The 23154-nt window shown below is 38.9% G+C and overlaps 1 protein-coding gene across 4 annotated transcripts in view; it reads left to right on the top strand.

The window, feature by feature from the left end:
- Positions 1 to 17726: 17726 nt before the first annotated feature.
- SNCA (synuclein alpha) overlaps positions 17727 to 23154 on the top strand; it is a 146727-nt gene continuing 141299 nt past the window's right edge. The window contains exons 1-2 of one of the 4 annotated variants that reach the window (XM_005904452.3): positions 17727 to 17789; positions 19292 to 19437. In XM_005904452.3, coding sequence (XP_005904514.1) covers positions 19317 to 19437 — 121 coding nt within the window. In that variant the 5' untranslated portion in view covers positions 17727 to 17789; positions 19292 to 19316. The other 3 variants (XM_005904453.3, XM_014481021.2, XM_070372930.1) reach the window with 3 other exon arrangements.

Genomic DNA, 23154 nt, shown 5'->3' on the forward strand with positions numbered 1-23154 from the left:
TTAAAATCAAGCTCCTCTGTTTACTGTATCCAATAATGGAAAATATAATAGTGATTTTATTAGGCATATAAATATATAGTTTAGTATATAAAAACACTAGCCCTTCATGTTGCCATAATTTTCCCTGCTTCCATAATCATCTCTGTTCCTGGTGCCTCTTTCAGCACCTATGAGGCTGCATTTAAAAGTTTCACTTGAATCACAGTTTTGTTGCTGAAAATACACAGCAGAACACAAAGCACAATCTCCCATAGTTGGAAGGATGGAAATTTGAGGAATATAGTCTAAAATTAACACAATAAGCAGAGTATTATAATTTTTCCCAAAGGTTCCATGAATCTACATGCTACTGGATGACAGCTCTCACGTTTTCATTTTCTTTTCAAAGTTTCCAATAATTCTGTCATTGAAAAGTGTTTTTGCTAGGATTGATGGATATAGAACTGAGTCTGGGAAATAATCCAACATCTAGGTAAAAAGAATAAACAAAGATGTATGAGTTCTTTACAGTTGTTCTTTCCTATTCTGACAAGTTTCTTCATCCTACAAAAATAGATAATTTTATCATCTGAATAAATTTGTTTTATTAATAGGAGAGTAAGAATAATAAAAACAAAAAAAATAGAAACCTGAATAAGGAAAGGGAAAGAATTTAAATGACTCAACAAATCTTATTCTAATAAAAATATTAAATAACCAAACTAGAATGATACAATATTTTTATTGAAGTATCACTCAGTTCAGTCGCTCAGTCATGTCCGACTCTTTACGACCCCATGAATCGCAGCACGCCAGGCCTCCCTGTCCATCACCAACTCCTGGAGTTCACGTCCATCGAGTCAGTGATGCCATCCAGCCATCTCATCCTCTGTCGTCCCCTTCTCCTCCTGCCCCCAATCCCTCCCAGCATCAGGGTCTTTTCCAATGAGTCAACTCCTCGCATGAGGTGACCAAAGTATTGGAGTTTCAGCTTTAGCATCAGTCCTTCCAGAGAACACCCAGGACTGATCTCCTTTCGAATGGACTGGTTGGATCTCCTTGCAGTCCAAGGGACTTTCAAGAGTCATCTCCAACACTGCAGTTCAAAAGCATCAATTCTTCAGTGCTCAGCTTTCTTCACTGTCCAACTTTCACATCCATACATGACTACTGGAAAAACCATAGCCTTGACTAGATGGACCTTTGTTGGCAAAGTAATGTCTCTGCTTTTGAATATGCTATCTAGGTTGGTCATAACTTTCCTTCCAAGGAGTAAGCATCTTTTAATTTCATGGCTGCAATTACCATCTGCAGTGATTTTGGAGCCCCCCAAAATAAAGTCTACGGAGAAGGCAATGGCACCCCACTCCAGTACTCTTGCCTGGAAAATCCCATGGTTGGAGGAGCCTGGTGGGCTGCAGTCCTTGGGGTCGCTAAGAGTCGGAGACGACTGAAGCAACTTAGCAGCAGCAGTAGCAAAATAACGTCTGACATTGTTTCCAATGTTTCCCCATCTATTTCCCATGAAGTGATGGGACCAGATGTCATGATCTTCGTTTTCTGAATGTTGAGCTTTAAGCCAACTTTTTCACTCTCCACTTTCACCTTCATCAAGAGGCTTTTTAGTTCCTCTTCACTTTCTGCCATAAGGGTGGTGTCATCTGCATATCTGAGGTGATTGATATTTCTCCCTGCCATCTTGATTCCAGCTTGTGCTTCTTCCAGACCAGCGTTTCTCATGATGTACTCTGCATATAAGCTAAATAAGCAGGGTGACAGTATACAGTCTTGATGTACTCCTTTTCCTATTTGGAACCAGTCTGTTGTTCCATGTCCAGTTCTAACTGTTGCTTCCTGACCTGCATATAGGTTTCTCAAGAGGCAGATCAGGTGGTCTGGTATTCCCAACTCTTGAAGAATTTTCCACAGTTTATTGTGATCCACACAGTCAAAGGCTTTGGCATAGTCAATAAAGCAGAAATAGATGTTTTTCTGGAACTCTCTTGCTTTTTCGATGATCCAACAGATGTTGGCAATTTGATCTCTGGTTCCTCTGCCTTTTCTAAAACCAGCTTGAATGTCTGGAAGTTCATGGTTCACGTATTGCTGAAGCTTGGCTTGGAGAATTTTGAGCATTACTTTACTAGCATGTGAGATGAGTGCAATTGTGTGGTAGTTTGAGCATTCTTTGGCATTGTCTTTCTTTGGAATTGGAATGAAAACCAACCTTTTCCAATCCTGTGGCCACTGCTGAGTTTTCCAAATTTGTTGACATATTGAGTGCAGCACTTTCACAGCATCATCTTCCAGGATTTGAAATAGCTCAACTGGAATTCCATCACCTCCACTGGCTCTATTTGTCTGTTGATGAGCATCTGAATTGTTTCCATAGCTTGATTTTTGCAAATAGTGCCGCTATGAACATTGAAAGTGAAAGTGATAGACGATCAGTCATGTCCCACTCTTTGCAATCCCATGGGCTGGACCCCACCAGACATTCTGTTCACGTAATCCTCTAGGCAAGAATACTGGAGTGGGTAGCCATTCCCTTCTCCAGGGATCTTCCTGATCCAAGGATCATGCCCAGGTATCCCACAATGCAGGCAGATTCTTTACTGTCTGAGCCTGCAGGGAAGCCCCATCTTGCGTGGAGGCATGATTATTTCAAATTAGTGTTTTTTGTTTTTCCAGATATATACCCTGGATTAGAACTGCTAACTCATGTGGAAGTTCTATTTTTAATTTTTTCAGGAAACTCCGTCTTTTCCATAGTGGCTGCGATAATTGGCATTCCCACCAAGAGTGTACAAGGGTTCCCTTTTCTCCACATCCTCTTCAACATTTGAAGATATTTTAATTATAACCATTCTGACATGTGTGAAGTAATATCTCATTGTTGTTTTGATTTTCATTTTTGTAATAATTTTTGGAATAACATTTTGAATCAAAATCAAAATACCATTTATATCTTCTCATTAATGCAGCAGTCTGCCTTTCGGAAGATTTTGGAGCAAATTGCCAGGTTTTCAAATAAGTACTGTCAAAATTAAAGCAGAACCCTAGTCCTCACAGGATCCCTTGGGTAAGTAAATAGTTTCCTGCAAAAGTAAACAAGGGTATTCAAGGAGAGACTGAGTCCTGTAAACTAGAGATCAAGTGGTGAGGAAGTGCTTGGGAACCTCCTGGGTCCTTCCCCTGGACACATGCTAGGCACCAAATATAGAAAAAGAATGGCTCCCATTTGTTCAATAAATAGCGATTGTATGTACTGAGTATTTAGTAACACATAGGTTCACATTCAGAATTTCAAGGCCAAGAAAGATACATCTAAAAGATGAATCCCTTAGAATATAAATGATGCTGTCTATCTTCTATGCCCTATTTAGTAGTCAACATCTCCACCTTCTATTGAGTTGTCTGGGCAGTTTGGAAATGAAAATGCTATAGGGTAGGAAGTTTAAGAGTAAATGGATGCTTTTGATATTCCAGCTGGTTATAAGGGTGGTGAATTCAGACATTCCTTATAACCTGATTATAATTCAGGTCTTCAAATTCTCAGTTCCAAACTGTTTAATACATCAATAATTTTTAGGTTAACCTGTTTACCACACCTTTTTTAATAATCAGAGATGAGATAGGAAGTCATATGATATTGGTTAGAATGGATTTAGAGCCTTAAATTCAAGCTTCAGAATGTTACTTTTGGTTGTGCATATTTATTTAAAAATATTCACAGTGCCAACTTTTGTTCTCCACCCCCAGATTTTGTCCTCCACTATCTGAAGCCTATAAAGTACAAGACAAGCACTTACGAAGGAGGAGATGGGTTGGTGTTAATTGTACATATTTTATTCCCTGGCATATTTAATTATGAGAGAATAGACAAAGAGATTAGTATCTGCAGGAAAATTATAGCCTCCCCATCATCCACTGGAGTGATGCTGGTTGGTTAATCCTGAGCCAGTCATATAGCTTCTACAAATTTCAGATTTCCTCAGGAAAATATGATGACAAGGCTCATTGTGTAGCTACACAGTTTTATTTGAAACTATAACTAGCATTCTTGGAGAAGATAATGGCACCCCACTCCAGTACTCTTGCCTGGAAAATCCCATGGACAGAGGAGCCTGGTAGGCTGCAGTCCATGGGGTCGCTAAGAGTTGGACACTACTGAATGACTTCCCTTTACTTTTCACTTTCATGCATTGGAGAAGGAAATGGCAACCCACTCCAGCGTTCTTGCCTGGAGAATCCCAGGTATGGGGGAGCCTGGTGGGCTGCCGTCTATGGGGTCGCACAGAGTCGGACACGACTGAAGCGACTTAACCACAGCAGCATAACTAGCATTGTGAAGCATACGTTTTCTAAAACTACCATAACAAAGTGTCACAGACTGGATGTTTTAAGTAACAAATTTATTTTTTGTTATTCTGGGGCTAGAAGCTTGAGATCAATGTGTCAGCAGGGTTGCTTCCATCGAAGGTCTCTCTCCTTCGTTGTAGCTGACTGTCTTCCCCTGGCGTCATCACACTGTCTTCTCTGAGTGCGTATTTTTATCCTAAACTCCTCTTTTAATCAGGCCACAGTTATACTGAATCAAGCCCAACTCAATGACTTCACTTAACTACTACTTTCAAGATGATCTTTCGAATGTCAGTCATATTCTGAAATCCTACAGGTTAGGACTTTAACATATGTGTTTGGAAGGGACATGATTCAGCCCGTAACACGTGAGATATTAATTCTACTAGCTGTTAGTTCCTTGGTAAAGGAAGACCAGTATTAGAGAAAGGCATGAGAAATCAAAAGACAAAACTAAAAGAGAGAAAGGTTAGGGTGAGAAGAGGGAAAGAAAAATCTTGACTAGATGATAGGCCCCCTAATTATGTAAGGCTTCTGCATCCTATCTTCTATGTAATCACAGAGTTTTCTGTATTTCTCTTTACCTTCATAAAAGGTCTCAATATGCTGATCAGAATACACAGTTCATATATGGGAAATTTCCTCATGATACTGTCTCTAAATCACAGAAAAAATAAATTTGCACATTTGGCAAGCATGCAGACACTCAACAACATTCCAACACTGAAGGATTTTAGATGAGACTTGTCATATTATTATTGTCTCTAATTAGCACTCTAAAAGGTATAACATTCTTTCTATGCAATTAAGCTCTACTCTGAAAGGTGTTAATTCATGCTTTTTTCCATGGGGAGAAGAAAAATGTGAAAGAAATTTTGAGAAGTAGAATTAAAGTGATCATGAGGCTATAAATCATCCAGGCCAAATGCTTTAATAAAGAAAAACCCAATGCTTTAATAGAGAAGAATATCTTGTAAAAATAATTCCATGGATATTTCCAACTGGTTAGTAAAGCAGGAATCAATAGTACATATGTTCTGCAGTGTCCTCTGGTTTGCATGGGAATTAGAGAGCCTGCGTCTCTCTCTGAAAGGGACAAGTAACTCTCTCTAGATGTTTTCCCTTGAGGAGCAGTCTCTGAGATGCTGACCCTCTTCACAGTGAAGAAAGGCACTTGCCTTGCTTCACTACTGCTCTCCTCTGCTACTCTGCCAGGTCCTGTTTCAGTTCAGCTCAGTTGCTCAGTCGTGTCCAACTCTTTTTGCGACCCCATGGACTGCAGCACGCCTGGCTTCCCTCTCCATCACTAACTCCCGGAGATTGCTCAAATTCATGTCTATTGAGTCAATGATGCCATCCAATCATCTCATCCTCTGTGGTCCCCTTCTCCTCCCACCTTCAATCTTTCTCAGCATTAGGGTCTTTTCAAATGAGTCAGTTCTTTGCATCAGATGCCCATCAGGTGTCGGAGCTTCAGCTTTGGCATCAGTCCTTCCAATGAATATTCAGGACTGATTTCCTTTAGGATGGACTGGTTGGATCTCCTTGCAGTCCAAGGGACTATCAAGAGTCTTCTCCAACACCACAGTTCAAAAGCATCAATTCTTCAGTGTTCAGCTTTCTTTATAGTCCAACTCTCACATCCATACATGACTACTGGAAAAACCATAGCTTTGAGTAGACAGACCTTTGTTGACAAAGTAATGTCTCTGCTTTTTAATATGCTGTCTAGATTGGTCATACATTTTCTTCCAAAGAGCAAGCATCTTTTAATTTCATGGCTGCAGTCACCATCTGTTTAGCCATTATAATACTAGATGCTTGTGAACCTCTGCTCATCTCCAGATAACTCTCTGTGTCACATTGCAAGATGCATCCCGAAACTTTGTAATAAAGATAGGGGACCCTCACCATTGGCACTATCCTTAGTCAAGGTTCTAAACTTCCTAAAGAAAAGCAGTGTAGCATTTTAAATACACTTTTGCTAAACAACTCTTTTCATTACACACAGGTGTATATATATATATATATATATATATATGTATATATATGATTATCAGAGAAGGCAATGGCACCCCACTCCAGTACTCTTGCCTGGAAAATCCCATGGACAGAGCCTGGTAGGCTGCAGTCCATGGGGTCGTGAAGAGTTGAATACGACTGAGCGACTTCACTTTCACTTTTCACTTTCCTGCATTGGAGAAGGAAATGGCAACCCACTCCAGTGTTCTTGCCTGGCGAATCCCAGGGATGGAGGAGCCTCATGGGCTGCTGTCCATGGGGTTGCACAGAGTCGAACACGACTGAAGCGACTTAGCAGCAGCAGCATGATTATTAACTAAATATTACATATATACAGCAATGTTGAAAGCTCTTCTGCTATTTCAAGTAATTATTATATTTATAGACTATCATCAGTCTGTCCCATTATGATTGATTTTTAATATATCTTGGGAGAATCCCATGGACAGAGAAGCCTGGTAGGCTATACTCCATGGGGTCCCAAAGAGTCAGACACAATTGAATTGACTTAGAGTGGGAGTGATTTCAATTATTTCAATGTTCCCTATAGTTTAAGAAGGGCTGACCTACCTGGTGGCTCAGCAGTAAAAAATCCGCCACAAGCAGGAGATGTGGGTTTGATCCCTGAGTAAGAAGATCTCCAAGCCAGGCTTCAGCAATATGTGAACCGTGAACTTCCTGATGTTCAAGCTGGTTTTAGAAAAGGCAGAGGAACCAGAGATCAAATTGCCAACATCCGCTGTATCATGGAAAAAGCAAGAGAGTTCCAGAAAATCATCTATTTCTGCTTTATTGACTATGCCAAAGCCTTTGTGTGGATCACAATCAACTGTGGAAAATTCTGAAAGAGATGGGAATACCAGACCACCTGATCTGCCTCTTGAGAAATTTGTATGCAGGTCAGGAAGCAACAGTTAGAACTGGACATGGAACAACAGACTGGTTCCAAACAGGAAAAGGAGTAAGTCAAGGCTGTATATTGTACCCTGCTTATTTAACTTATATGCAGAGTACATCATGAGAAATGCTGGACTAGAAGAAACACAAGTTGGAATCAAGATTGCCGGGAGAAATATCAATCACCTCAGATATGCAGATGACACCACCCTTATGGCAGAAAGTGAAGAGGAACTCAAAAGCCTCTTGATGAAGGTGAAAGTGGAGAGTGAAAAAGTTGGCTTAAAGCTCAACATTCAGAAAACGAAGATCATGGCATCTGGTTCCATCACTTCATGGGAAGTAGATGGGGAAACAGTGGAAACAGTGTCAGACTTTATTTTTCTGGGCTCCAAAATCACTGCAGATGGTGACTGCAGCCATGAAATTAAAAGACGCTTACTCCTTGGAAGGAAAGTTATGACCAACCTAGATAGCATATTCAAAAGCAGAGACATTACTTTGTCAACAAAGGTCCGTCTAGTCAAGGCTACGGTTTTTCCAGTGGTCATGTATGGATGTGAGAGTTGGACTGTGAAGAAGGCTAAGTGCCAAAGAATTGATGCTTTTGAACTGTGGTGTTGGAGAAGACTCTTGAGACTCCCTTGGACTGCAAGGAGATCCAACCAGTCCATTCTGAAGGGGATCAGCCCTGGGATTTCTTTGGAAGGAATGATGCTAAAGTTGAAACTCCAGTACTTTGGCCACCTCATGTGAAGAGTTGACTCATTGGAAAAGACTCTGATGCTGGGAGGGATTGGGAGCAAAAGGAGAAGGGGACGACAGAGGATGAGATAGATGGCTGGATGGCATCACTGACTTGATGGACATGAGTCTGAGTGAACTCCCGGAGTTGGTGATGGACAGGGAGGCCTGGCGTGCTGCGATTCATGGGGTCGCAAAGAGTCGGACACGACTGAGCGACTGATCTGATCTGAAGCAGAAAACGGAAACCCACTCCAGAATTCTTGCCTCAGAAATCCCATGGATGGAGGAACCTGATGGGCTACAGTCCGTGGGGTTACAAAAGAGTTGGACATGACTAAGAGACTAAACAACAAAATTATTTTGTCAACATGTTGATGATCTGGTAGGTATGCACTACTTCCTTATCTGAAAATGAGCTGCACACCCTTAAGTAATTACTATCAATTAGATTTTTATATGAATCAGTTTTTTTATTGATGGTTGCACTATGTGAAGGTGTTGAATGCTATTTTTTCTTTCTTATACTTGTGATTTGAGTATGTAGTCATGTGACATGTGAAACATCTAGTCAGATATCCTGTGGAAATTGGAGATTTATATATTTAAGCAGGTTTGTTTCTGCACTTTAACTTTTGGTAATTTAAAAATAAAAATACACAACTTTATTTTTTAACCATTTTCAAATTATCTCAGTTCTATTTAAAAATTCATTCTTTGTGGTACCCTGGAATTTACTACATGTTTCTTCTTAGCCTAACCTGAAAACAGAAACAAAAAACATTTAGTACAATATATATTAAGGAGGAAAGTTAAGAGAAACTTAAATAAAAATAGACTCAGAAAAGAATCTATGACTTACAGAACAATCATATTTTACTACAGAGAAGTTGATTTAAAAGAAACTCATTCATAATACTTTGTATATGAAAAATTATTAGACTGAATATATAGATAAGTTTTTATCCTACTTTTGTGAAGATACTAGAAAAATTGTCAAGTTATGCTTATAAAAATAAAAAATAAAAAGTTAAAATAGACAACTGATTAAATACATGATACATTATAATAGTTCAGGCAAAACGATGTAACAAATCTGTATTTATTTATGTGAATATGTTTTGATGTGAATGTAACCATTAAGAAATAATTTATTCTCATTTTCTTATCTTACCCTCTTACAAATTCCCAATTTTAGGTGGGATAACAAGCTTTCAAAATATTAGTGATGTGTTTTTTATAGTGTTGAAGAAAATTTCTTAAATGCCATTTCATACTGTCAAATTGTCTTCAGAGGAAAATATATCAGATGCCCAGATAATTACAATATTATAAGAAATGTACTCATTTTTCTAATTTGTTATGATTTCTCTGCTTACAAGGGCATTATAACTTCAATTTAAAACACCACGCACACACATACACACAAATTATAAATTCCCATGAAATGCTTTTTCATCCATTTATTTTCTGCCTTTCTGCACACAGATGCTGTTGAAAAGTATAAGTCAATCTGTCACTGTCTCATCAGACTGTCCATTCTTCACTCACCTGGAACATTAGAGGCTCAGTTTATCTCTGAACTGGATATTCATTCTGAAGTGTTTCAGAGGTGCTGTCACAATGAGTCTGTCAAACTTGGAACTCCATTTGTTGTTTCATTTTATTTTTCTCCGTTGGAAAATTAACATAATTCATATAGAACTCAGCCACCACCCCTTTAAAGAAACCAAATTCCAAGAATGTAATACTGTCAATAAAGAGAGCAAAATATTTCTATTACTGTATTTATTCAGTCTCTTGAAACAAATTGCCATGAGTGATGTTGTTATTGTAATCTATGCATTAACGAGAGACAAAAGATACTGGCAGATTTTCATCTAATGACCACTAACAATGTCTTTAATCCCCCCACAACTTCTGTCCCAGGCTGGAAGTATTTTACCTGCCATAATAAATCAATATTATTGGTGGGGAGGCATCAGATACCTCAGCTGTTTTGTGGGGGAGGGGAAGTTGCAGAGGGCTGGAAATGATATTGAAAACTACTGCAATGAAAAAAGTGTTTCCTAGGGCACTCGGAAACATAGTGGCCAGATAATAATAATGGCTACTTGTATAGAGAGATTTCACTGTGCTTGGTTCTTTGCTACGTGTATTATTTATTCCTTGCAATAGTCATAAGATATAATCCCCATTTTACAGATAAACAAAAATTAGAAGTTAGAGAGTATGGACACTTGCTTTCAGTCAGGCTACAAAGTAGAAGAGCCTAGATAAGTCCCTGCATTTAACTTGTACCCAGTACCTCTACTTTCTGAAGTCTACCATGCTTATGCATGTCTTGAGTTCATAAATATATTTTCCCTTTTAGTACTAAAGCATTTTATTTTTAGTTTGTGTCATTTATAATTAAAACATTTTTTGACTATAATTGATTTACAGTGTTTCAAGTGTACAACAAAGTGATTCAGAATATATACATTCTTTTTTCTTTATAGATTATTACATGAAATTGAATATAGTTCTTTGTGCTATACAGTAGATACAGATATGTGTGTAAGTTTTTAAATTTATTTTTAATTGGAGGATAATTGCTTTACAATGTTGTGTTGATTTCTGCCATACCTAAACATGAATCAGCCATAGGTATACATAAGTTCCCTCCCACTTGAAACTTCCTCCCACCTCTTTAGGTTGTCAAAGAGCAGATTTGAGCCCCCTGTGTCATACAGCAAATTCCCACTGGCCATCTGTAATGTGAATGTTTGTGTAAAGTGTATGGTAATGTGTATGTTTCAGAGTTACTCTCTCAATTCGTCCCACCCTTTCCTTCCTATGGTCTGTGTTCAAGTCTGTTCTCTATGTCTGTGTCTCTACTGTTCTTCTGCAAGCAGGTTCATCAGTACCTTTTTCTAAATTACATTTACATGCTTTAATGCATGATGTTTGTTTTTCTCTTTCTGACTTACTTCAATCTCTATAACAGGCTCTAGTTTCATCCACCTCACCAGAACTGACTCAAATTCATCCCTTTTTATGGCTGAGTAATATTCCATTGTATATACGTACCACAGCTTCTTTATCCATTCATCAGTCAATGGACATCTAGGTTGCTTCTATGTCCTGGCTATTGTGAATGGTGCTGCAGTGAACATTGGGGTACATGTGTTTTTCAGAATTGTGGATTTCTCAGGGTATATGCCCAGTAGTGGGATTGCTGGGTCATATGGGAGTTTTATTCCTAGTTTTTTAAAAAGAAATCTCCATATTATTCTCCATAGTGGCTGTATTGATTTACATTCCCCCAACCCACTCCAGTGTTCTTGCCTGGAGAACTCCAGGGACAGGGGAGCCTGGCGGGCTGCCGTCTATGGGGTCGCACAGAATTGGACATGACTGAAGCGACTTAGCAGCAGCAGCAACCATGCAAAGGGGCTCTCTTCCGTATTCTCTCCAGATTTTATTGTATGTAGAAATTTGATGATGGGCATTCTGACCAGTGTGAGGTAATACCTCATTGTAGTTTTGATTTGCATATCTCTAATTATAAGTGATGTTGAGCACCTTTTCATGTGTTTATTAGCCAACTGTATGTCTTCCCTGGAGAAATGTCTATTTACGTCCTCTGCTCATTTTTTTTGACTGGGTTGTTTGTTTTTATGATACTGAGTTTGTATATTTTGCTGCTCGTGTGTTTTGGAGATTAATCCTTTCTCAATTGCTTAATTTGAAACTATTTTTTTTCCATTCTTAGGGTTATCTTTTCATCTTGTTATGGTTTCCTTTGCTGTGCAAAAGCCTTTACGTTTAATTAGGTCCCATTTCCTTATTTTTTATTTTTATTACCATTACTCTAGGAGGCCAGTCAAACAGGATCTTGATTTGATTTATGTCAAGGAGTGTTCTGCCTATGTTTTCCTCTAAGAGTTTTATAGTTTCTGGTCTTAGATTTAGGTCTTTAATCCATTTTATCTTTGTGTGTGGTGTTAGGAAGTGTTTTGTTCTTTTACATGTAGCTGTCCAGTTTCCCCAGCACTACTTATTGAGAGACTATCTTATCTCCATTGTGTATTCTTGTCTCCTTTGTCAAAGATAAGGTGCCCATAGGTGTGTGGGTTTATCTATGGGGTTTCTGTCTTGTTCTATTGGCCTATATTTCTGTTTTGTGCCAGTACAGTACTGTCTTGATGACTGTAGCTTAGTAGTATGGTCTAAAGTCAGGAAGGTTGATTCTTCTGGTTCCATTTTTCTTTCCAAAGATTGCCTTGGCTATTTGGATCTTTTGTGTTTTCATATGAACTGTGGAAGTTTTTTGTTCTAGTTCTGTGAAAAATGCCTTTAGTAATTTGATGGGGAATGCATTGAATCCCAATTCAAATGAATTGAATTTGATAGGGAATGCATTTGATTGGGAATGCTTTGGGTAGGATAGTCATTTTCACAGTATTGATTCTTCCAATCCAAGAACATGATATATCTCTCTGTTTATGTTCCCTTTGATTTCTTTTATCAATGTCTTATAGTTTTCTGTATACAGATCTTTTGTCTCCTTAGGTAGGTTTATTCCTAGGTAGTAGTGTGTATATGTTAATCTCAAATTCCCAATTTATCCCTCCCTCCATCTTCACCCTTTGATAATCATAAGTCTGTTTTCTATGTCTGTGAGTCTGTTTCTTTCATAAATAAGTTCATTTGTATCATTTTTAGATGCCACATATAAGTGATATCATATTTGTCTAATTTCACTTAATATAATTTCTAGATCCATCCATGTTGCTGCAAATGGCACTATTTCATTAATTTTTATGGCTGAGTAGTATCCCATTGCATATATATGTGGATGGGCACAGAGGTGTCTTAGCTATTGTAAATATTGCTGCTATGAACATTAAGATGCATGTATCTTTTCAAAGTAGTGTTTTCTTATCTTTTTGCTTTAGGAGTGAATTACTGGATCATATGATAATTCTATATTTTAATGAAATCTCCATAGTGTTCTGCATAGTGGCTGCACCAAACTACATTCCCACCACCAGCATAGGAGAGTTCCCTTTTTGTACACCCTTCCCAGCATTTATTATTTATAAACTTTTTGATGATGGTCATTCTGACTGGTGAGAGATGATACCTCATTGTGGTTTTGATTTGTATTTCTCTAATAATTCATAATACTGAGCATCTTTTCATGCATCTGCTGGCCATCCATTTGAACTTTTAGATCCCCAAATATTTAAACAATCTTTTATATCTAGTTTTGAAATTTTTAATCTTGGATCTTGCATGTCTTAATATTCTTAGCACCAAAATGACAAGGATATTTAAAATGATATCCATTTGAATTTTACATATTTCATATGACATTTTTTGTGGTTACAATTTATGGTCACTAAACATTAATGAGGATATACTACAATATTGACAAATGTGATAAATGACATTGTGCTAGAATAAATGTCCATTGTTTTTTGGGCTTCCCAGGTGGCGCTGATGGTTAAGAACCTTCCTGCCAATGCAGAAGACATAAGAGATGCAGGTTCAATCTCTGGGTCAGGAAAATCCTCTGGAGTAGGAAATGGAAATCCATGCCAGTATTCTTGCCTGGGAAACCCCATGGACAGAGAAGCCTGGAGGGATATAGTCCATGGGACCACAAAGAATTGGACACAACTGAGTGTGAGTGCATTTAGTTTTTTTAGTTTATTTTTTGCTGTATATGACATTGTAGAAACAACATGAAGTTTTACACAGGGTCAAATTAGATAATCTTCTTTGGACTTTATACACTTTTAAAATTCCTTTTTATCTCTTTGGAGTAACCCTACTGCCTTGTCTCAAGTGCAACCCTTTCCAGTACCACATACAATGCCATCCCAACTGGATGCATTAGGCTTTCCCTTCTGTACCCACTGTGAAATAGAAGAGAAGCATACCAAGATCTCACTACCTCCTGTTTTTCATACATCTACAGAAGACGAGGGTAAGGTGCAAACAGAGAATAAGAAACAAGTGGCCCAAGAATCAACATTACATTGTTCCTTGTGTTTACAACACATATAGAATAAAAACATTCAGAGATAGTAAAGATTGCATTTCCCTTACTGACACACATTAAATCAATTCTTATCCTTCCTTTCGTTTATAGTCACTGAAGCTTCCTTATTTTTCACATCATTCCACTTTGTAGTTCAAGCTTACCACATGGCACACGTAAAAATTTACTTATTTTATGCTAAAGCCAGAGGGTTTAGATTAATCATGCATTTCATAGAATGTTACTCTTAAGCTAAATTACTTAATTAAACTCAAGCATTCCTATTAGAAAGAAGCAAAATATCTAGATTTCATTTATCAAAGAGTAAAACAAACATGAGTGTAGTCATTAACAAAACATACAGTCAGTAAGGCCTCCCAAACAATTATCCTTCCATATTCCTTATGAGGTTCAAGTCATTCAATTAGTTAAATTTTTTTAGCTTAAGCTTTAAAGTTATATCCTAATAGTTAAAAATTATCTCAAGGCTATGTTGTAAACTAATGATGAAAGTGAAAAAAAAAAAAAAACAAACCAAAACAACCCTTTATTAACTTCCAGTTCCCTTCTTTGTGCTTGAGTTGCTCTGCCTCCTTAGGAATACTGAGCTCAGAATATACAGGTAGAACATAAGAAAAGTCACTACTGATATCACCAGTAACTAAAAGTTTATTGAATGCTTACTGTATTCAAGGCACTTTGAGGGATGAAAAGAGGAGTAAAACGTAAAGTTTTAAATGGCAAAAAAATATTTTATAATTTTGATTTAATTATAATTTTATAATTTTCTTTTTTGTGGTTGATGAGCAATCAACTTCTCCTATAATTACTAATATAGAAATGGCAACATTTCAAATATGAAGGCAATGTTTTGGAACAGAAACTCTCCTTGATTTCCAAGGTCATATCCAAATTCAAAGGCTATTTCTAACAGAACTGGGTCTCACCTTTTACCTCCCACCCTATCCCATTCCCAGAGAGTAAGGTACCAGAGAGTACTGCCAGTTCAGGAGACAACTGGCCTTTTGGAATAGTTCCTACTGGCTTATGTCAGCTCTGCTACTTTAAAGCTATGCAATTTCTGCCTTTTACCAAAATTCTTTGAGCCTTAGATTCCCTGACTATAAAAGTTACATAATAAAACTTAACTTACCCATTTGTTATGATTAAATGATCATACAATAGTCTTTTGCCAACCATAATATAACACATAAAGATGTGGAATCATATAATGCTGTAAGAAGTAGCAAAATTTAACAACTGCTCCAAAATAATTCTCTTATTGGTCTTCACAGGGCCTAAAAATAATCCTCTCATTGGTCTGTACGGAGTCTAAAATATCTGTTACTTTATTCATCCCTTTGACTACTCAAGAAGGTCTCTGTTAACTATGTATATATCATAATTGAATATTAATATGTACTAAATATATTAAATAACTAGTTGTGATGCGTCACAGTGCAAAACACTATTATTGGCAGTAATAAAAAGAAACAATTGAAAGTAATAAATACCACTAGTTTATGCAAAAACATGAATGACCAAGTATTAGGCTGAGTGAAGAAGCCAGAGAGATTTTTTTTTAAGTTCATATTGTATGGTTTTATTTTTATGAAATAAAATACATAGAATCTGTACAACTGAAAAGGGCACAAGGGAAATTTCTAGGGGATGAAAATGTCTTATTTCTTCAAAATGGTGTGGGGTACATTAATGCATGTACTTTTCAAAACAGATTTAAGAAACACAGGTATACCTGTGGTGGATTCATTTCGATATCTGGCAAAACTAATACAATATTGTAAAGTTTAAAAATAAAATAAAATAAAAAAAAACGGATTTAAAGGAATATAGAGTGGAACATATCACTGCATGCAAACTTTACTTTTAAAGTTTTTTAAAAGACCAGCAAAACATCATTGTGTTTACTTTAAAATAGTTCTGATATCTTATGAATGTATGCTGAATTATTTACAAATGAAAAGATATACATAATTCTTGGGATTTAGTTAAAAATGGGGAATGGGAGTAGTGATTTAAAAAAGGGGAGTGGATGAGAATATGATGAAACATGATTAATCATGAACTGGAAAATAGTGGAAGTTGGGTGCTATTCCACCGTGAATCCTTTATTTTCTCCACTTTTGTATATGTTTGAACATTTCCCATAGTAAAAAGTTGAAAAGAGAGGGATCAATGAACAGAAGGATATGACTTGTTGAAACTCTCAAAGTCATAAAGCAAACCAACTCCCAACTTCCTTCTCCGATCCCAAGGAAGCAAAATATGAGTGTTTTGGAAAGCCACTTTTCAAATGAGCCGACCAATAGTGCAAAGAGTTGCTTACGTAGCATATACTCGCTTCCCATCTCTTTTGGTTTCAAACGGTTGTTTTGTAGATTTAAATTGCTTTTTACTCACATTTCAGAGTGTGAGTGCAAGGATCAGAGAGAGGTGCAAGGTTCAGAGAAAGCCTTTTTTTCCGTCCTACAAAAAATAAGCACAATACAAAGGAACAAAAAACATATAGCAAAGATGCGTTTTCCGTTACAGGTCTAAAAGCATCCTCCCTTCCAGGCAAAGAAAGCAGAGGGAGTCCGTTGAGGGGAGGAGTTTCGTTCTCCATTCCGGTGTGATCCAGGACCAGCTGTTTCCCCACCAGCTTTTAAAGGTGAAACTGTGTTAAACAGTGTAAAAATTGTCTCGAACCCCTTGCGTGTGTCTGTCTACGTGCCGGTGTGTGAGATGGGGTTGGCGTGTCAGCACCGAGGACAACGCGAATTCGAAGTCAGGAAAGTGAGTGGTATGTGTTGATAGAATCTCCCTTTTCAGAAGGCTCTGAAAAAACTGGATATACTGGTTCAGGAGAATCAATCACGCTGGATATGTCTCTTCCATCTAGGCACCTGCATCTGGAAAGTAAATTCCATTCTGAGAATGAAAAACCGTCCAGCCGTTTGGTTTCGACGGCTGCGGAATGTTTATTCCTTGTTCCACTGATGCGAAAAGAAAACAGCGTCTGGCAGCCGCTGATTGGTGGAAAAGAAAATGGTGATAGTGGGGTGGAGAGAGGATTTGACTAGCCTCCTCCTGCCTCTTCAACCTGTAACTCTTCGTTACTAGTCTCCTCTCCGCCCGCGAGACCATATCGGGCTCACGAGAGGTTAAGAGTAGGCCCAAATCTGGGGGATATTTAAACAAAAGCATCGTTAACATTGATTTGAGGGAAACGTGCTCTTGGCAGAGCTAATGTGAGCACGCTTCCTAGATTGCCTGTCTCAGCAGCTCCTCGAGAGACTGGCTCTGTCTTTGGTGGTCGACCTGTCACACTCCCCGCTTCCCGAGGCTGGATCTGACGTGGGGGTCCCCGCGAGGAACCAGAGGGAAAGGCGGAGACAAGGATGGGGGGTGATGGGAAAGAGGGAGAGACTTCAGCCCAAGCCTAACACTCGGGATCTCCACGAGAGCTCCCGTGACCCTGAACTCGAGGTGAGCCGAAGAGCACCCCATCTTCCAGTACCCTAGGTCCAGGCGGGAGGCGGGAGTTGGAGGTTCCGTCTTCCCCCGCCCCCATCCCCATCCGAGGAGAGAGTGAAGTGCACGCGGCTGGGAAAGCAGCAAGCGCCGGGAGAGGGGCGGGGAGAGGAGCTGACAAATCAGCCGCGGAGGCGGTGAGAGGAAGGGGAGGAGGAGGACCACGGAGACTAGAAGGAGAGGGGGCGAGCGACCGAGCGCGGCGACGCCGGGTGAGGTGTGTGCTGGCTTTAGAGCGGACCCAGGGACCGAGCCGCGCCTTTAGCATCCTTGGCGCTCTTTCCCGCTCCCCCCCAACCCTTCCCTTCCGACCTTCTGCTGTTTTCTCTCGAATCCTCGCGTGCGGGGGACGAGGAGTGGCAATTCGACGGCAGGTTTGTGGGTTTGCCTCCCACGCCCCCCGCCTCCCAGCGCAGGCTTGTGCTGACAGGCGCCTCCCCTGGGGACCATCCCTCTTCTGGTGCCGCCTCCACCCTTCCTGTGCGCTCTTTATCCTCTCTCTTCCCACTTAAATAACATTTGGGAATTGTTTTTAAATTTTTTTAAGTGGGGGTGGGGGAGAAATTGGAGTTCCGAGGAGCCGAGGAAATCTGGTAAGTGCTTGCGGAACTAACTGGGCAGCTTTGGAAGTCATGGAGAACACCTGGTGGGAGAAGAGTCGTTGCGGACGCCCGGGGGCGCGCGCGGGGTGGGGGTGGGCGCGCTGCTGAGGACCAGCTGTAGTCGCGTCTCTCTCAGAGGTGAGTACTTATCCCTAGGGTGAGCTTGAGGAAAGAAAATTGACCTGTTTGCCTCCTGCTTCGATTACTTCCCTCTTCTCGTCCTCAGAGGCCGAGAGGTCTGGATTCTCAGGGATAAGCTTTTCCTTTGGGAAACGCGAGGATGCTCCAGGGAGTATGAGTATTCAACTTTTGTTTGTCGCTTTCCTTAACCGCCCCCCTTCCCTAGTCCGCCCTCTCTGTTCTCTCTGTGAAGTAAACAAGCTGTGTTTGGCAAATGGTTAAGTGGGAGCGCTGAGAGGGCGAGTCAACAGGTGATAAGGGGTTAACAGGTGCGGCGCAGGGTTGGGGGCGGGTTCCAGGAACTGAGAACGCCCCCACGGGTGGCTGGGGCGCCTCCTGAGGCTTCCGCGGTTGTGAACTCGCGCCCTCCTGCACATTCTGGGTTGATAGCCCAGGGTCGGGTGCATGGTTGGGTGAATTAGAGAGAGGGCGGTGGGCTCGCAGTTGGCCTGAGGTTCAGCTACACCCAGAGTGAGTGGTTCCTTCCCTCCCCTATTCGTGGTTGATCTGTTAGCTGCCTTCTGGAATTTAAGCGTGTCCCTGACCCCCTGCCTTCAGGTCCCTTTCCTTTTCCTGTGGTGTCTTCTAAACGCACTTCTAACTTACACTGTCACTATTTGGACCCTGGGAAGTTAAAAGAAGAGTCTATCTTTCCGTGCAATTCCACTTAGGAAACGCGTTAAGAACAGCTCATATGATTCATCCTAATCCATGTTTAGGCGGCTAGACTTTATCCAGCCAAGATGGATGGGAGATGCTAAATTTTTAATGCAAAAGCTAAGAAAAGCCTCCTTTGTCCAGTGGTTGAAATGGAGGTACACTTAAGAGAATCTCACTCTTTTGAGGATTCTATTGATCTTTCAATAGTTTTTACTTTGGGTGGTTCTAATTTCGTATTTTACGCCGAAGTTCTCAAAGTGTATTTTGTGTTCTCCAGTGTGGTGTAAAGGAATTCGTTAGCCATGGATGTTTTCATGAAAGGACTTTCAAAGGCCAAGGAGGGAGTCGTGGCTGCTGCTGAAAAAACCAAGCAGGGTGTGGCAGAAGCAGCAGGAAGGACAAAAGAGGGTGTTCTCTATGTAGGTAGGTAAGCCCTAAATGTCACTTTGATATTTATTTGGGATTGATGGGTTAGGATGATTGTTGCTTTAAATGCTGGTATTTCTCACTTGATTCAGTTTTGCATCTCCACTCAAAGTGATGGGCTGAATCAGAGGTGTGTGTAAGTAGGTGAATGTGTGTGTTTGAGCTAATATACAAAGTGGGGCTATTTTGTTTTTACAGACTATTTAATTTTGCAGTAATATTTAGGACTTTGTTTCTTTTTTAAAATGAATGTTTTTATGTGTAAGTAACTATAGCTCTGAGGACAGTTTTAAAAACTCAGTCTTAGAAAATATTCAATAGTATCTTAAAATCAAACTCCTTCATGAGCTTTTGATTTATCTTCATGAATAATGTAGGCTAATTTCAGTGTATCCTAATTTAAAAGTAAGATGTTGATACAATCTTGAGATATGTAAAGAGAGACCTACTGTGACCCTAAAAAGGAAAGGACAGACAAGTCTTTGGAGTTGCTTCTTGTGACCACTTGGTAAGTTGGGAACTAAACTCAAGAAAGTGCTTGAAGGCTGCTAATATCTCTGAGACATTTATATAGTTCATTTATCAAATGATACAATAAATTAGATGCTTACTGTTTTTCCTTGTTTATAAATTCCCACATCAGAGTATTCTTGCAGTGAAGTGAAAGTTGCTTCATCCTGTCTGGCTCTTTGTGATCCCATGGACTGTCCATGGAGATACAGGAGTGGATAACCTTTTCCTTCTCCAGGGGATATTCCCAACCCAGGGATCAAACCCAGGTCTCCCACATTTCAACTGGATTCTTTACCCACTGAGCCACAAGGGAAGCCCAAAAATGCTGGAGTGGGTAGCCTATCCCTTTTCCAGAGGCTCTTCCTGACCCAGGAATCAAACCAGGGTCTCCTGCATTACAGGCAGGTTCTTTACCAACCGAGCTATCAGGGAAGCCCTACTCTTTTTTTTTATCTTAAACTGTGTTAGGTTAGGTGTTATTTCACAAGTCACCTGGAATTCTTTGGGTGAAGAAATAGGCATACACATAGACACACACTCATCTATTGGGATACAAACAGGCACATAAACATACATTCACCCACTGCCCATTCTGTCTCTTAAAGAAGAGCTCCTCCTCTGAGCTAGGTCACATTCTCTCGTAGCAGGTGTAGCAACAGTAGCCAAAGGATGAGTAAGAAAGTGGAGGATGAGCATAATGGATTGTGTAGAATACTCTGTCTATGTCTATGGGGTGAAAGAAAGCTATATTGTCTCTTTGATATAGATGGGCTGGAGAAAAGTTATACTTGGAATGATTTTTATGAATATTTCTCATATTTTTCTCACTGTTCATAGACTCTTTATTTTGGTTTAATCTTACCACAAACCTCTAGTTAAATTACTCTTTATCTTAAAGTATATTTTCAGAAAGTCATTGAATTAAAAGATGTTACAAGAGGGAAAATTCAATGAGTTAATCTCAGTTTTTTTCTTGTGAAATGTGGATTGTACCTTTTTAGGTGGAATTTGGAATACTGAATCAGTGACATTTAGATAATCAGTATTTTTATATTTGTCCTCAGTGTTCCAAGTTGTGCAAGCGCATGCTTTGTAACCATTCCTTGATTTCAGTTACTTTATAACTTAGTTACTTTTAAGATTTTTTTTAGTTGGATAATATTGATTTGTTAGTTTTGAATGAGTCCAAGAACCACTGACTATTACATTAACATGTTGCTATTTTCCAGGTAATAAGCAGGATTATCATCTGGAAAACATTGTACTTGTTTTCATTTTCAACCATGAGTTTGGGCAAATAAAATGACTTAATTTTTTTAGAGATTAATTTTGTTATTTTCTCTGAGATTATTATATGAAATTTCGATTTATGTGCACATATTTTAAAAAATAATCTTCAGTGTTTATTATGGTATTTAGCAGAGTACATTCTATATACTATTTATCAGTTAATATTTTAAAGTCAATTAAAAGTTGAACACAAATACATAATTCAGGATGAAGTATGATCTTGTGAAGTTATAGTACTACCAGGTTTTGGCAAGCTTTTTCCGTAAAGGGGTACTGAATAATTTTAGGGTATGATATCTGTTTCAACTGATCAACTTTGCTCTCAAGTGAAGGCAGCCATAAACAATAATTAGGGTGACTATGTTCCTATAAAACTTTACTTACCAAAACATCTGGAGAGTTTATTTGGCTCATAGGCTATAGTTTACTGACTCCTGATAAAGTAGGAAAAAATGTAGATTTGATGTTAAACTTAAATTCCAAAAAAAAATATTAAAATGAAAAAAAATAAATAAATTCCAGTCCAGACTATACCACATTTTACCTCTAGGATAATGGGGAAGGTACTTAACATATCTAAGCATCACTTTACTCATTTGTAAAAATACAATTTGAATAAATGCGAGTATCTTGCAGAGTTCTTGTGAGAATATCATAATAAAGCAGAACCTATAAGTAAAAAGGCATCCCTTAAAAAAATTTAAGACTTAATTTTTATAACAGTTTTAAATTAACAGAAAAATTGATGTATAGAGGTTTCCCATGTACCCCAACCCCCACACATGCATAACCTCTCAAAATACCAACATCCTTTGCCAGATGGTACATTTGTTACAACTGATGAACCTACATTGACACATCATAATCATCCAAACTCCATAGCTTCCATTAAGGATCACTCTGCAATACATTCTGTGAGTTCGGACAAATGTGGAAATGGCAATTTACTCCAGTATTCTTGCCTGGAGAATCCCATGGACAGAGGAGCCTGGTAGGCTACAGTCCATGGGGTCACAAAGAGTCGGACACGACTAAGTGACTAACATACACCCACATTCATCATTATAATATATAGAGTATTTTCAGTGTCCTAAAAATCCTCTGTGCGCTACTTATTCATGGCCTTCTCCCAACCCCTGGCTATCCCTGATCTTTTTCTCTCCATAGTTTTGCCTTTTCCAAAATGTCATATCAATGGAATCACATATTGTTTAGCCTGTTGAGATTGGCTTCTTTCAATTAATAATACGCATTTAAATTCTTTCATGTCTTTGAATGGCTCATTTCTTTTTAGTGCCAAATAATATTCTGTTGTCTCAGGTTTATCATTCACCTCCTACATTTTGGTACTTGGAGGACATCTTACTTGCTTCAGAGAGTTGGCAGTTATGAATAAAGCTGCTATAAACATCTGTGTGCAGGTTTTTGTGTGTATATAAGATTTCAGCTCCTTTGGGTAAATATCAAAGAGCACAACAATTGCTGGGTCATATGATAAAATATGTTTAGTTTTCAAAGAAACCATCAAACGATCTTCCACAGGGACTACACCATTTTGCATTCCCACCAGCAATTAATGACAGTTTTTGTTACTCTACTTCCTTGACAAAATTTGGTGCTGTCAGTGTTCTGGACTTTGGCCATACTAATACATATGTAGTGGCATTGCACTGTTATTTTAATTTGTATTTTAAAACTGGTGACATAGGATGTGGAGCATCTTCTCAAATGCTTATCTGCCATCTCCACATCTTCTTTGATGAAGTATCTATTAAGATCTTTGGCCTATTTTTTAATCAGGTTATTTGTTTTCTTAGTTTTGATTTTTAAGAGTTCTCTGTCTTCTTTCCAGATATTTCATAAATATTTTCCTGTCTGTAGATTGTTTTCTTATTCTTTTGAAATTGTCTT

This window comes from Bos mutus, chromosome 6 (genome assembly GCF_027580195.1).
Source record: "Bos mutus isolate GX-2022 chromosome 6, NWIPB_WYAK_1.1, whole genome shotgun sequence".
NCBI lineage: Eukaryota > Metazoa > Chordata > Mammalia > Artiodactyla > Bovidae > Bos > Bos mutus.